The sequence below is a fragment of the Rissa tridactyla genome, chromosome 7, assembly GCF_028500815.1.
Source record: "Rissa tridactyla isolate bRisTri1 chromosome 7, bRisTri1.patW.cur.20221130, whole genome shotgun sequence".
In the NCBI taxonomy this organism is placed as follows: Eukaryota; Metazoa; Chordata; class Aves; order Charadriiformes; family Laridae; genus Rissa; species Rissa tridactyla.
In genome coordinates, this window is record NC_071472.1 from 54,085,738 (window position 1) to 54,102,467 (window position 16,730).

At 41.2% G+C, this 16,730-nt stretch overlaps 1 protein-coding gene and 1 non-coding gene across 5 annotated transcripts in view; both read right to left on the minus strand.

Annotated features, from left to right (window-relative positions):
• CRCP (CGRP receptor component) overlaps positions 1–16,730 on the minus strand; it is a 37,093-nt gene that overhangs the window by 20,087 nt on the left and 276 nt on the right. The window contains exons 1-4 of one of the 4 annotated variants that reach the window (XM_054208112.1): positions 12,277–12,418; positions 8,403–8,439; positions 4,635–4,733; positions 1,311–1,405 (exon numbers count right to left, since the gene is read on the minus strand). In XM_054208112.1, coding sequence (XP_054064087.1) covers positions 1,311–1,405; positions 4,635–4,733; positions 8,403–8,439; positions 12,277–12,284 — 239 coding nt within the window. In that variant the 5' untranslated portion in view covers positions 12,285–12,418. Of the gene's footprint in view, positions 1–1,310; positions 1,406–4,634; positions 4,734–8,402; positions 8,440–10,661; positions 10,745–10,786; positions 11,388–12,276; positions 12,419–16,730 lie in introns of those variants that run through there. The other 3 variants (XM_054208113.1, XM_054208111.1, XM_054208114.1) reach the window with 3 other exon arrangements.
• On the minus strand, positions 12,481–12,551 carry TRNAG-GCC (transfer RNA glycine (anticodon GCC)). The gene has a single exon. It is a non-coding gene; the product is annotated as a tRNA-Gly (tRNA).

Genomic DNA, 16,730 nt, shown 5'->3' on the forward strand with positions numbered 1-16,730 from the left:
CACTGAAAGTCAACAAAATAGCTGACAGTCTGCTTTCTACTCAACTTACTATGCTTTGGACAGGGTAAAAAGTTGCCTCGCAGCACTGCGCTCTCCAGATGCTCTCACTTTGCAGTTCTTTTTGTGACACAACCAAATTATTAGCAAGGGCCTCCTTCCCAGAGCACAAACTCCTTGGGAGTCCTTCCAGCAGGGAAGAAAAATACAGCATAAATACAGTCTACACAGCATAAACTACTCCTTCGTGGTGAAGGAGTCGTCATCTAGAAGCAAATAAATCTTTGCTCTTTCTGCTTTAAAAAGCAGATGACTGATTAGAGCTACCCAAGCAAGTAGACAACAGATTAAATTTCTTTCAGGTCTGACTATTTACAACAGGCTTCGCTCACGCTCTGGAGAGAGGTTGGAGAGGATTATGTGTTTCTAGCACTGTGAAGAGGCATTCGCGCCGCTGCCAAACAGCAAAAATGCCCTTTGAGTCTTCTTGTAACTGTGAAGGAAACCTTTTATTTTCTAGGCAGGACTTCCCAAAATAAGAAGATGAACTGTATGTTCAGCTTTCCTAGAAACTCTGGGAGGGAGGGAGAAAGCAGAGGGGGAAGGTTGGTTGACACAACAATTAAGTAACTGAAATGTACATCTCAGAAATCCTAGTGGACATAAACATCAGTGGACAAACAGCATAAAAAGAGAAGATGAACATCTTAGTTTGCTAAAGGCCACTTAGAGAGCATAACCCTGAGAGATGGGTTCACAGATTCTCATAAACCTTAACTGCAGAATAACATTCTTTCCCATACATCTATATTAGGATTTTATTTACTTATGACATCCCTGCAATACAGACACCTTTTTCGCCTTAGGAATGAATGCATTTTTGCTTAAGGAAGTCCGTAAAAATAAGACTGATAATAAACTGAGGTTGGCGTTTTTTGGGGTTTTTTTGCAGTTCTCCAACTGTGTTCAAAACCCATTTACAACTCACAGCTTCTTCCTCAGAAAATATTTCATGAACTCTGTGCTTGGTCCATGCGAAGCCATGCTAAACCCCCAACTACTGACAAGAATCTGTTTGAGAAATACATTGGCAAACACGGGCCTACTTATGGAAATACTCATCCACATAGGCGTTAACGAGGGAAGGAAAAGATGTGTGGATGAGTACTTAAATAACCGCAGAAAATACTTAAAATATGTTAAACAAAACCAGGCAGATTATCACGTGTACATGATCCCCTGTGTACATGGGGATCAGTTTTTCAACACGTCCATGAGTTCATACTTTTATTCAAAGGCACATTTCTACTCACTTGGTGAGCTTGTGGCCTTTCATTGCTGCCAGGAACTCTCTCACGGTCTCAGGACTCTGGTATCTACAGGGTGTTTTTGAGATGTACTTCAGCGTCTGCAAGGGATAGGAAGAAAGTACACATTATTTCACAGTTATTATCTGCTCTACCATGTGTGCATGAAACAAGCCGGTTTTGAAAAGTCTCCTCAGTACTACTCAGAAAAATTGGAAGTCAATTCAGGTTTTGGGGTTTGGCTTTTTTTTTTTTTTATTTTTTGTTTTTAAAGTGAGAAGTGCTGTCATAGATGATAAATCACATTTTTCGGTCTTCAGTAAGACTATACTGGTATTTGCTGAGGGAGTAAGAAACAGGCAATATGTAACTACAACATTATGGGATAGAAATCACATTAGCACTTTTACATTGGTACTTATCCAGAAAGCCCCAGTGAATTCATCCCGTAAAGACGTGACCCAAGCAGCTCACTATCAGCCAGGTGGGAACTACAGCTTTGACTATTCCCTCTGTGCCTTTGGGCGAGCATTTATCTGAACTGTTCAAAGCCCAAAGTCGCACGTTGAAGAGTTCAGGAAAGGAGCAAGTTTCAGCTCTATGAAAAAAACCACCTTCTGTTTGTGAAAGACATTTGCTTTCTTGGTTTGAAATAATCTCAGCGGATGCTAAGACTGATCAAGCCATACTTACAGCTGTGCTGAAGAGTTACTCGGATTTACTTTTTATTTTAAAAGCAACAAACATTTACAGATTCAAAGCTAGCTTAAAAAGGTACAAAGACACAGGGTTTGGGGATTTTTTCTGGTGTTTCTTTTTTGTTGTTTTTTTTGTGTGTGTGTGTTATGTTTCAGTTTTTGTTTTTCTAAAAGCAGTAGCACTTCAGAAAAGCTGAATGCTATTCAACCTTAAAACCATGCTACCTTCTGCCAAGTTTTCACGTGCCAGGGATACTCTCACTGCCAACCCATCAGTAACTCATTAAGCTCTCCAATCTATGGCCGTTTTCATCCTGCGTTTTTGGCAATGCTCTCTTAAAGTTCATAGAAGCAGGTTAGGTGGGTTGTCAAGAAAATCCGCAAAAATACTGTAGTATTAGAAATGTTTATCTGACTTGAGATGATTTATCTTTGCTCTATTTTTGACATGCAACACCTACCAACCTCAGCTAACTTCTGCCGAGGTTACATCTGCTTTCTTTAAAAAGTGACATCGAGCAGACAAATAATACATAATGTAAAATAAAACCACAAATTCCAGTTCACAGCTGTCTTTTCACTGAAAGTAGCTTAGAATCTTCTTGAATGTTGCTTTGATTAGACCCCAAAATGAAGAGTGGGAAATAATGAGCATCAACGGAAAAGTCAAGGAAATCCTTGCATTGTCTGCATCGCGTGCATCAGCAACTGAAGGATTTAAAAGAGTATTGTCGATGCTTGTTTTGAATTAAGGAAGAAAATCTTCATCAGTTGATCCTGCACAGCTACACATAAAGCTCAAAAGTATCAGTACAACTGACTCATGATGCACTAACTGGATTGCAATAACAGAGCGTGGTAGGATACCACATGCACAGATTATTAATAATAATAATAAAACCCCATAAAATTCTATGTGATACTCTTTGAGTTTCTCTCTCAGAAAATCTCTAAACTGAATATTTATATTTGAAAAGTCAGAAGCCCAAAAAGCTGAATCAGTATTCACAGAGCAGAAAACAACAGATACTGGGGGAAAATGAGCTACAAGATCCGTATGGCAAATAAGAAAATATGCGAATATGTTTACAGTGTATTTCCATTAAAATCTGTTATCACTTTAAAATGCTAGGTAAAAAACAGACTTCAACAACACAGGAGAATTCATCCTACTTAACAGATAAGAGTGTTGATGAAATACGAATCACTGGTTTTCTTAAGCACCAGTTTCCCTGGACTACTGAGAAAAGCACAATAAGGTAATAGTAAAATTCCCTTCTCCGAGTTCCATCCTGACCTTTTCAGATAAAATGGAATTATTATACACAAATAATGCCTGACATGAAATCATCGTACTACCACGTAATAAGATTATTCAATAGGAGTAATTTCTTTTCCAGTTCAGTCTTTTTCAGCAATTTCAGATCAATTAAAATGCCAGACATAGAGCACGACACAGCTCCAGTTCAGCAAGCTTCATCTAGTTATTTCAGTACCAATGGATACAAGCCTGCACAGAGCTCAGGAAGACACACTCAGCATGAATAAAAACAATCCTGCAGGATCAAATTCGGGTTTTCTTTCAGTCGGATGCAGAGAAAATGTACATAGAGTTTACATCAGCTTCACTCCACGCACAAAAACGAGCATCCTACAGTTATTTAGCATGGAGCAATATAACATGGCAATTAAAGCTTTAAGATGCATTCTAACAAAATATACTTACAGGATCTTTCTCAGCCATTTCAAAGAGGTACAGGAAGAGCCTGTTAGTCTCCATGAAGATTTAAATTAGATTTTTTGTAAGCCCCTATTTTGTTGAATATGAGGCTTAGGAATTACAACTCTGTACCTTTTCAAACAAAGCCAGAACTAAAACAAAAACAAAGCCTAGGCCAAATCTTATTCACATGAGTAGTTTCACTGCTCAACGGGATTACTATTGCAAGCAAGGCAAACTGCTTTCAACGTCCTGCCAGTCGTGGTGCTACTCACGCAATTCTCTGACACGGACACAATAGGTCACACTGCAAGTTTGGTACAAAGTTGCTAATTTGAGATATTGGAAACGTTTGTATTTGCATTGTATGATTTTAAAAGTTCTTCCTAGCAACAGATTGAACATCCGGCATCCAACTGATTTCGCTATCTGTACGTGTAATTTTGTTATTCTGGTTATCCATGTCTGGCTCTTTTGACGACAAAAAAAAAAAAAAAATCTATTTTAGTGGGAAATTATTAGTTTAAGTCTGTTAATATGAAAATATCTGTGCCTCAGCTTTGAAACCGTGATTAGGTGGTATCATCAATTCATCAGACGATAGCAAGTTCTGCCCTGGGTCTTAAAAGGATAGAACATTTGGAATCAAAAAACTCCCACAAAACCGAACAGTTAAAATACAACGGGGGTTTTATTCCTTTTGTGATTTTAATAAGAGCAGCTGCATGCCTTGACAACACCATTAGCCTACAACCCGAATAAAGCTACCACAGAAAAGCAGCAAAAAAAGTGTATTTTACTGTGCTTTTTAATAGGGGAAATTTCATAAAAAATTATTAATATACAGACCTAAGGATGTGAATCACTCCAGCTTGGGCTAATTTGCAAAGGAAATTTCACAGTGCTACTCACTTCATACATGATTGTGTTCAGATTCTGCTGACCAGAGCTCTGCTTGTTCTTTCCGCTCTCTTTGCGCTGCTGCTTAAGATCAGTAAGTAACTGGAACACCTGGGGGGGAAAAAAAAAAATAAAAATAAAAGTGTTTCAGAACATTTGAGAGTATGATTCTATGATTCTGTTTTACCTAAAAATATTACAGCAGGAAAACATAAGTGAACAACGCAAAATCCTACCAACCAAGCAACAACAACAACAAAAAGCATGGCTTCTTTGGTGAGTATTTTGGCACCGGAATCATCAATAAGTATGAAAATTGTTTTTTAAAAATTGTGACTATTTTAAACAGATTTTCAGCGCTTGTTAAATGTTATCTAAGAGCCACAAAGGAGACGCTGACAGGATGAATCTATCCTCGTTGTTTATCTTATCTCAAGTCCGGCGCAGAGTTGGGCCATACACACTGTACCGGCACAGAGCTCCCCTTTAAACGCGAGTGATGCTTGAAGCAGAATGTCACACCAGTTTATGGCCCTGCTGGATTTGTTATGAGAGACGTACCTATAATATTAAAACGGATATACATCTTGTCTCACAGAGATGCAATTTTACATTACCTGCAAAAAAGAAGTAAACTCTGCAAGTGTCACGCTGCCAGGAACCAACTAAAGGCTTGACCTATAGATGCTCCTGATATTAGTGATCCTATTGTGAATTCCAGTGGAGTTATTCATAATAGTAAATGTTACAGTGACTGGTAGGGTGCTATGGTACGTTAAACCACAAAGATTAAATTAGCTCCCTATTTCATCACAACAACGTAATACAAGCAGACATTCTTGAAAAGAATGTAATAAAGTTGTCTTCACAGATATGATGCAGTGAATACTGATGTAGGAGCGAGATTCAGAGGGTGAGTCTGAAGGCAAGGAAAGCGTTTTGGTTTTTGCATCTGTGCTCTGTCAAATGTGCTGCAACACCACAACATCTTTATTCACCATAGCTAGATGCGCACCAAAATGTTGAGACAGCATCACAATTACTCTTTTATTCCCACATTAAATCACATTAGGTTGAAATTTCTCCAGATGTTTTGCTTCGGGCTTTACGGTATACCTAGAGCCAATAACCACAGCAGAGTAACAGATCGCTTCTTTCTGTTTATCCCCTAATTTTTAGCTTTTTTTAATTTTAAAGATCCAGTTCCAGGGGTATTATAAACTGACAAGTCCACAGAAATAAGAATACAATCATTTCTAGACAATGAGAAGTAAGAACATTACTGGCTACAAATCCTGCAATTACTTTATATTGCATCTTCTATAAAAGAGGAACACTTATCGACCCTGACCTGAAAGCCAAAACTCAAGCTATGAGCCTTTATCTAATAAATATCTAAAGAAAATGCAGCCAGTGACAACAAAACGTGAAATGACAACTCCAAATTCCCAGAAATGTAGGCATGGAACACGTATCTGTCCTGAATATTCCTTTCAAACACCACTTTCTGTGCAAAATATTACATCGATACAGAGAACGTTGGCTATGCCAGCCAAACCGCAAGTGGAAAGAGGAGCAAACAGAAAGAGATCGGTGGCTTTACGGGAATCAGCACTTTGAAGAGCAGAGAAAAGCCGTGCCCCAAAAGCCTATAGCTGCAGAGATCATTTTGCAGTAAATAATCTCTGAAATACTTACTGTTTTCTTCACTGCAACAGTCCATGTTTTTAACAAACAGACACTTAGTACGAGTTTGGCTGACATGATATCATCTCTTTCTTAGGCAAGCCAGTTCTTTCCAAGTACCTCATTAAAGCCCTTCTAACAGTCACCAGCTGGTTGCTCTGCTGTACACAGACAGATGCAGCTCAAGACAAAACATTTCAAGATTTATTTCAGGCTAGGATGAAACAGCTGTGCAACTTTTAAGCTTCAGCAATAAAACAGTTATTAAAACCATTCAAAAAAATTACACTCATAAACAAAGCACTGAAATCTTCCCGTTACCTGGCTGAAGTTAAACCAACAAGAACGTGACATTTCTTCCTACCTCACTAAAAAAATACCTTTGCTCAGGAGAGAGGAAAATGATTCAAAACTTATCTAGACGAGAAAATAAGATTTTTTTTTTTGTGTTACTATGTTATTTGCATGCCAATATTCATTGTTTGTTACAACAGGGCACCGTAGCTTCCCCATGACACCAGATCAAGGTACATCACTGGCTTCTAGGGGTGTTTATCTTGAGTAACACATCTCAGATCAGCAAACTGCCTCACCCTTACTATAACCTAACCTGCTTTGGAAACACCTCAAGATGTTTAAAAAAATACTGCCAAGCATTCAGAGGTGTAAAACTGCATTTCCAGTAGCACTGGCTTTAACAAAACTAGGCGTTAATGAGCTACAGGTTCTTGGATGATACTGCCCGTCACAAGTCAAATACGAAACATTGATTCTAGCAGCATCCACCTGTGAAAAATGTTTGAATTTTTCTGCAAGAATTTTTATTTGCAATATTAAAGAGACTCCAGCAAGCAGTGTGTCACGTATGTAGTGGTATATTGGCTTATCATACGACAAAATTCAAAAAAAGATACTTGGACATTGCTGCCCAGTTACAGAGGTGTCAACATTCCTGATCTGGGATTCGATGCACCATACGTCAGTCAAAGCAGCAATGAATCCCGTGCACTTGCCCAAATACACCAGTGTTTGAAGATGTGGAGAATCAAATTCATAGAATCATAGAATTGTTCGGGTTGGAAGGGACCTTAAGGATCATCGAGTTCCAACTCCCCTGCCGTGGGCAGGGACACCTCCCACTAGATCAGGTTGCTCAGAGCCCCGTCCAGCCTGGCCTTAAAAACTTCCAGGGATGGGGCTTCCAGCCCCTCTCTGGGCAACCTGTTCCAGTGTCTCACCACCCTCACGGTGAAGAACTTCTTCCTAACGTCCAGTCTGAATCGACCCATCTCTAGTTTTAGTCCATTCCCTCTAGTCCTACCATTATCCGACATCCTAAGAAGTCCCTCCCCAGCTTTCTTGTAGGCCCCCTTAAGATACTGGTAGGCCACTATAAGGTCTCCTCGGAGCCTTCTCTTCTCCAGACTGAACAACCCCAACTCTCTCAGTCTGTCCTCATAGGAGAGGTGTTCCAGCCCTCCGATCATCCTCGTGGCCCTTCTCTGGACACGCTCCAGCACATCCATATCTCTCTTGTAGCAGGGGCTCCAGAACTGGACGCAGGACTCCAGGTAGGGTCTCACGAGAGTGGAGTAGAGGCGGAGAATCACCTCCCTTGACCTGCTGGCCACGCTTCTCCTGATGCAGCCCAGGATATGATCGGCTTTCTGGGCTGCAAGTACACTGCCGGCTCATGTTATTCTGAATAACAAACCACACACAGAGGATTCAACAAACTAACCACACAGCAACAGAGTAAATACAACAAGGCTGAAGTTAAAGTTACTGACATTCCGAAGATCTGCTCCTCATCTGTTTGAAAAACATTAATTATATCTGGTTTTATAGATTTGGGATCAATCAAATAATACTACAGCACCCATTACTAGTAAAAACAGAAAACTAGTAATTTTTCAGAGAACTAGATTTTCTTTAAAAAGATTTTTTCTTAATAACAAATCAAATGGAGTGGGTGGAAATCACATACAGGTCTTGCTGATTGCCACTGGCAATTCTCAGCCTCCAAAGAAGTATGTAAGTGACTGACTACAGCTTTAAACTGCCGATTTAAAACCAAGACACAGAGTAACTTACCTCAAAATTACTCAGCAATGCAGCATTTGCATCTTTTCTAAAAGGAAAAATGAAAATGATTAATTTACGTTCCAAAGGAAGCTGTCTGAAATTTTTCTTTGCTGAGTCACGCAGACTCTAAAACAACAGACACTACTTTCATAAAGTTTAAAAAAAAAAAAAATCATCAAGAAATCTATTTTGGTGATTCTATAATTACCAAGTTGTGGCCACCTCTGGAAAATGTTTTTCCATGCTGTTAGTAGAATTATTACATAAATATACAGTATATTTTGCACAATTTGCCCCATAAATCATAACACACTTATACACCATAGTCTTTTTACTCAGCCTATTTCACTCACTCACTCAACTTTACAAACTAAAACCAAATTGCTTTGCCTCTTCCTTACAAAAAAGGGCCTCCAGATTTATTAGAATAAAGACCGACGGGGAAAAATCATTCAGACTACACACACTATTTATTTATTAATGAAGAGTACAGAAAAAGAAAATACAATTACTGGTTTTAGTGCAATGGACGTGTGTGTATAGATGTAGATAGCACTATATAAATATATATAGTAATATACAGTGAGAAATATAGCACTATATTTACACATACTGTACTGAGTAAGAAAACCTTATGGCATTTCAACTTTATTTATTCTTTGACTCTTTATGTGGCTACTCCTCTATTAGCAGCGCAAGGCTGAGAGTTTCCCATTTTGCACCAGCCAAACACTCCCCACTAATTCTGTCCCAACTAAGCACGAATCATTATCCGCCACTGCTATGCTGAACGCACCATCCTTGAAGCTAGCTCATATTTAGATTAATCACACCTCTATTACTACCGGATATTGTAATTTTATATTTTTAAATTAAAAAAAGGGAGAAAAACCAACACAGAACATCCTGTATTCCTGAACAACACATTTCTGCTGAGCAGTCAGTCGCCGACACAACAGAAAGTTTCCATACAAAAGGAAAAAAAAAAAGGCCTTTCTCAGGTCTGTGCAGCAGCTTATAAAAAAAGAAAAAAAGAAAAAAAGGTACAATGTATTGTCAAGCACCATCAACTGTTTGAATAGAATTGTCACGTTCATCACTTTCAAACGAGTTAAATGCGTCCACAAACTTCCACAGGTTCTATCATTGTTTTTAAATGAAAAGGACCCTCTAAAATACGCTGAGATGAACTTCAACTTCCATTTCGCTGACTAGAGTGAAACTTCAGCAAGTGAGCTCACACACGCATTAGTTTTCATTCATGTTTTACAAACCATATAGCTTTTGTTGTTAGGTAAATGCAATTCTTCAGAATGTTTGCATTCAGGCTATCGCTACAGAAATCCCTATGGATCAAAGACATTCTTTGTTAGAAATAATAATGCTACAGAAGATTTATATAGGGAATTATTCTGTTAAGTAAGTGAAAGGGTCATATAGAGTAAATACATCACTGTAAATGAGCCTGTGAAATCTATCTGAAGTTAAATTATTTAAGACAATTGAGTCTTTTTTAATTCAAAACCACTTTATCATTCAGAAAAATATTATTTTTTTTCTAACAATGGATGGCAAACAAGTCAGTCTCGAATCTCCAACAATTTTTGTTGTGCTGAAATACCACAATTACAAACTGATCAACAAGACCAGTTTCAAAAAACTTCTGCAGAACTTAGAAAGCAGAAATACAATTTTCTTCAGTCCTAACTTTCATGAATCGACTATCAATTTTACATTCAGAAAACAAGAAATTATAAATGAATTCTGATGTATATTTTTAAGTAGCCAACTAAACTGTATGCTTAACTTTTACAAGATTATGAAAAGGAAATACCTCTCATGTTAATACCAAATGTATAAACACTTTTTAGAATCTTTAAACAGGTAACATTTGTCCAAATTTCTGTCCAAACCAAAATATTATTGAGAAGGTCTGCTGCATATAATATAGAAAAATATCTTAGTATATGGCATCATACCTCCAAAAATCTCATTCACACTTCATGTTTTTAAATCTATTGCTTAAGATATGTTGTATATTTAAACCAAAATGTTTTCTGGAGAGTTCTTTTGTCTAGTCACAGACACTTCTGACGCAGTAAGAACTTAAGAGAGGTTTTCCTAGTTGCAGAGCTTCCCTCTATGAAGACGGTCAGGCAGGAGGCAAAAGATTAGGGAGATTAAATTCCAACAGCAATTCAAGTGCAAAATGGACTAAATCGTTCCATTCTCATGCACAGGGACGTTCACCCACAGCTCAGGACTCACCCCCAGGTCTTCTGCCCCTGATGCACCTTCCCATCGGTACTAAAAGAGGTAGCACCAGTCAAATACATTGAGCTACTCAAGGCAGTAAAAAACAAGCAGATGTATAAGCATCATCACAGACTTACTATTAATGGTATCGAAAGCATCTTTCTCATCAGGGCAAATCCTGTCTTTCCTCACATGCAACAGCCCTTGCATCCTGTGTATGTGTTTCACAGCATTTTTCGGTATACAACAGCAAGAACAGCTCATTTCCCTGCAGGCTGATACTCATGTTGAGGTTACAAACCTGTATTTCAAACGGAAGTTTCTTATTTGCTATCTATTTTCAAAATTTATGCATAGAAGACTTAATTATAATAGCATAGAAGATGTAATGACAATAAAGCATCCATGGATAACATGAACTGCAATAGCTCAGCTGACTTTGGTGGATGCTGACATACATCCCATGGGACTCGCATCCTCCACGCCAACCAGTGCCGCATACACGTATATAACCACACAATGTAACGGGCCCCACAGGCCTCACCAGAATGAGTTTCTGTGCTTCAAAATCGGTCAAATCCTATTGTTTTGTGCCCAAGTGACGCTAACAAGGCAGAAACATGCATAGTGCTGTCAGCATAGGAAGGCAACAAAACTTGCTGCCTGGGATGGCAACCTGGGGGCCAGCTGGTGCACGTGCCACGAACTATCAGCTAGCCAAAACTGTGACTCGCCTCTTGTATCTGCAACTGCTGGGGCACACCCGTTAGGTTTTTCTCCTTCTGCAGCACATTCATCTCCTACAGTTAGCTGTCTACCTGATGCTCACAGGAATCACTCTCTCCCAGATGCTGCAGACGATTCACATTTCACCTCTCGCGGGGCAGAACAGAAAACGGAGCGCGAGGAGGCAGGAGGGCAGGGAGATGGAGATGGGACTCATGCTGAGCCATGACGCCTTTTGCCCAGACACGTGCATCAGCATGATTTTTAAGCAAACAAAAAAAACCCCAACTCAGTTTCTCGTCAGAGTGCCTGAACACGCTGCTAGTTACAGCGGCGTTAAAGGCCCAGTGCATCCTCCCATACAGATATACCCGCACACACTGCAGACAGGCCCATATAGATGTACCCGCACACACTGCAGACAGGCCCATATAGAAATAGCCCCCAGACCACAGGGAGACAGGCCCATATAGAAATAGCCCCCACACCACAGGGAGACAGGCCCATATAGATGTGCCCCCCCACATACCACAGGCAGGCCCATATAGATGTACCCAAAACACCACAGGGAGACAGGCCCATATAAATATGCCCCCCACACCACAGGGTGACAGGCCCGTATAGATGTACCCCCCACACCACAGGGTGACAGGCCCGTATAGATGTACCCCCCACACCGCAGGGAGGCCACATAGATATACCCCCTACACCACAGGGAGGCCTATATAAATATGCCCCCCACACCACAGAGAGACAGGCCCATATAGATTTACCACACACAGGCCCCTGCGGATATACTCCCCCTCCGCACCCCCCCACCCGGGCCCTGGAGCCCCCGCTGCCGCCACGGAAGCTGGGGCTGGGCTGGAGGCGGCAGCAGCCCGTCCCCGCCGCTCCTTACACCTCCATCTTGTCCCCCGCCGCGCCGGGACCGCCCCTGGTCGCCGACGAACTTCCCCTCACACCCGCAGCCCGCTCGGCGACGGCGAGGACAGTGCGAAGCAGGCCCGAGCTGAGCTAAAAGAGGTTCTTAGCGGCCGGGACGGAAGCGGAAAAGGAAGGAGAAATAAGGGGGGGGGGGGAGGGGATTAAAAAAAGTACCCACTGCATTGGCCGGGAATCGAACCCGGGCCTCCCGCGTGGCAGGCGAGAATTCTACCACTGAACCACCAATGCCAGTGATGGGAGAAGCATCCCCACCCCCTTCCTTGTAACTTCTCCGGACAGAAAATGGCAAAAAAGTTGTTTCTACTGAAAGGTGTTCTGAAAACCTGCTCAGACTCTGCCAGCTAGCCGCTCCAAAGTGTGATGACAAGGGAGAAATTCCATTATAGAGGTCCTTCCAAATAAAATCCGTAGTCACATGCAAACAGAATGCTGTAAGGCTGAACTAGCTGTGTAATACTCCTATTGCCTTTTAAAGCAGCTGTACATACATTTTACCAGGCTCAGCAGCATCATATGTCTTTTCCTACCACCACTGTTATTCTTTCCCATTTAATCCATGTGCTATTAAATTTTGCAAGAGCCCTTTTCATTCTCAAGAAAACCAGAGACACTTCATGGAGTGCAAATAGCTGAAAATCCTCTTGGCTACAGCAAGGAGAATTGTCTGGCTCAGGGACTGAGTGCCAGGGAAACATCGATTAATTTATTTTGCCATTATCGCTCAGGCAAAAGTTTATATGCAAACACAACAACACTAACTCCCTAAGGAGTCACATACAGGGCTGTAAGAGCCGTCTGGGGAACCGAATGTGTTAGACTTCTTGTGCCCACAACCTCCACCTTGCGACAAACAGCTCCCAGCTCTCCAGGAGCCATCGTCAGCGGACACCTAAGTGCTGGGCAAAGTTTAAAAGCCTCCTGCAAAGCTTTTTCAGCCCCTTTCAGCTGCGGACTCCTAAAAAAGTTTCAGTGGACATGTGGATCCCATCACATACAGGTAGAAATTAATTTATACTCCAGAATAATTTCTCATGGAGCCCTATGGAAAAAGAGCCAGAAGAAAGGTCTCCAAACTGTAGACTGAAAGCTGCTGGTCTGACTCGGTGACAGGATGCAATGGATGCTGTCCTTTTTCATGTTAGGATTAACGGACCTTGTAAATTGGCCAAAACCGGCAGAGCAAATGCCCTGTAACTTCTCTGCCATGTCCCAAACCCTGCGCGTGAAGCTGGCTGTACACCCCCGCCCAGCCAGGCTCAGGGGAAGAAAAGAAGAGGGAGGATGTCACCTTCGTTTGAGAGTGTGGTACTTCCAGATTATCAAATTTCAGAGTTTTGTTACAGAAATCTACTAATCCTTGCCACCGCTCTCTTTAGATACAGGTTCAAAATCTTCAGCATATTAATTTTATTTCTCCTTTGCATCTCCTCTTTACACCTCTCCCCCAGCACCAACTTCTCATCTTTATTTTCACTGTCTCTCCAAAAGCTTCATTCCAGACCTTTGCTGATACACTTTTTTTACAACCCATGATGGTGATGCCCGATCCCAGCAGCTGGGATCAATGAACACAACACAAACGTCCCCCTAGCTTTCAATTATTTTTTTTTTCTAATAGAGAAATTCTCCTAAATATTTCCCAGTGGAGACATATAGCCTGCTAGGGTGTAAATACATATATTTACAGCTAGAGGTCCGCTGGCATCACGCAAGGGAGAGAAGGGGCATATCGAAGCGAGGACTCATTCCTCTTACATACAACTGATGAGCTCAGTTCACTTGGTTTTTAATTGCTGCACTTTAGGTGTTAGACAGTTATGCTCCACCATCCATAGGGAATGCAGACATAGGTTTTTCTAAATGTGCTTAGCATGTCAACATTTTGAGCGTGGGCTTGTGATTGTTACCGCTAAGGCTTGGTGAGAGAGGGGCCTCGGTATTAACTATTGAAAGCAGGGGGCCTAGCAATTGCCATTGAAAGCAGATCTGCAGGGTATTTGTATTCTTTGTCATGAAAGATGTTTACTGTATTCAGCATTTCGCTGATCACCCTATAGTGTCTTTTTTTTTTCCTTTTACATTCAAAATTCATTAAACAAAGTTGTTTTTAACAAAAAATGTCAGCACCGCTTCACATCAGTCTCGCTGACAGTGCGTTTGACCAGCACTTTCAGCCCAGAGAGCTTTTTTTCTTTTTCTAAACCAAAATGACAGTTAAAAAAGAATGTTTTTAAAGAAGGTATGCTGTAGCACTTTATGCCATCCTTTTTCTTCACAGTTATGAAAATAAGTCCTATTATGAAAAGTGTGTTTCTAGAAAGCACTCCCCAAGTATTGCACTCTTTTAACAAAAAATGTTCTCTAAAAGAAATAGCAAGGCTTTGACTGATTACAAAAGCAAGTACAAGTAATGTTCAAATCTTTGAGGGCATTAAAATACATTTAATTAAACATCTCAATGCTGCAAAACGGGCAATTTACTCTCTAGTACTACCTCATTGTACCTCATCTTGGAAAAGGACGTAGCTGGGAATATTAATGTATAAATGATGTGCCATTCGCTGGGCCAGAAGGGGAAATAAGTAGAAGACCTTTGTCTCAGACTTCCTTGGTGGTGGGGAATTTGGGGGTTAACCTTTCTATATCACTAAGCAAATAACGTAATGAAAGAAGATGATGGGAAGTGGCGAGCCATCCAAACCGGAACAAATAGAGAAGAAAGTAATGAGAATACGTTTCAGTGTACATTAGAAAACCGGCTTTGCAATACTATTTCACTGGTTTCCCCTCAAAACAGTTCAACTGTCCAGCTCCAAGCCCCTTTAAGAAAACCCACTTCTTCAATGTTCATGTTTATGTTAATGACTTCTGCTTGGATTTACAGTTTCACTTCCATTTTTACTATAAAGATATTACTCTGTATTCTGCATTGCTTATTATACAGACAGGATAGTTATTGCCTGCTTAATCGAAAAATGGGAAAAGAGAGAATTAATAATCTCCTAGATACAAGCTGGGACAGGAGTTAAGGCAGCATACTACAAACAAACTAATCCCTATGAAGTTTGGTAAACACGCAGCGATACCGCTGACAGATCCCATGTGAAAGCACGCGTCCTTGCCACATGTAATATCAGACACAGATTAATAAGATCTTGTTGACATAGATTCACTCTGGTTATAAGTTCTGTGCTTACTGTTTTCCCAACACATCAGCAATCTCCTGTCAAAGGCCAGAGTAAGGACAAGGATGCTCCTAAAGGGTGAACAAGGCAAGAAAAGTGGTAAAAATGAGGGATTTCAGAGTAGGAAGGAACATGATCACAAAATGATCATGCGCTGTTTTTTAGTGTAAATGTCCTAGTGTAAAAGGAAAAGGAGATAAGTTGCTGAACTAAGAGAAGAACAGTAGAAAAGCACAAGAGGGTCAGTGAAAACAAAGAAAATAACCCAACAAAATATGGATGAGGAAGTTGGAATACGTTTCCCTGAGCTCTGTGAAAAGTTTGGACCATGCAGATGGAAAAATATTATACTGTAGTAGCAGACTTCGTCAGGAGAACCAGCAAGGGTTCTGCTTTCTGTACAGTGGCTGCAGAAAAGTGCTCTGTGTCTGAGGAGTTAATGAGAAATTGGTGCTGAGCCGTAGTTCTGCGAGTTGCTGCTCCCAAAGTTCTCTTGTATTTTTAATCGGTTCTTTACTTCCATGATATTTAGGGTTTGATGAGTTTAAGATATGGGCTATTTGCCAAGGCTGCTGGACACAACCTCTCCCCCCACAGCCACAATCTGAGGCTCACAGGAGCCTCTTGGCAAAAGTGACCCCACGCAACTTGGTGACAGAAGGGAAGCCCCAAAGCTGGCGCTGCAGCATCTTACAAGTCTCACACACACAGAAACGGGAAGAGAGCAACTAGCTCCCGTGTATTTTATTCTGGTGTGTTTGCTGGGCTGGCAACGGGGACAGAACAATGATGTCCCAGCCATCGTATTAATTACATTCATATCAAAGATTACTCATTAGAGGGGTATGACACAGAGTGATGTGACTCTTTCAGTACAGGGATATTCCCAGAAAAGGAGCTGACCTGTCAGGAAACCCCACAGAAGACACTCTGGCACTGCAGAAGCACTTGCCTAAAGCTACACCAATAACTTCACTAACAAGCGACACAAGAGCATCTCTCCCGACCCTCCTCCTTGCAGCAACCCTGCCTCCAGAGAAACTTCTTTCCCAGACTTGCTAATCATGCCCTGATCGAGCAAGGGCCGGAGACAGGAGAGGGGTGGGAAGGGCGAAGGGGGCTGTGTGATGGGGGGGACCGGAGCGGGGCCGGTCCCGGGGACACCCCGCCCCACCGGGGCGGGCCGAGCCACCGGCCCGGCTCCGAGGGATGTAAAAGCGGG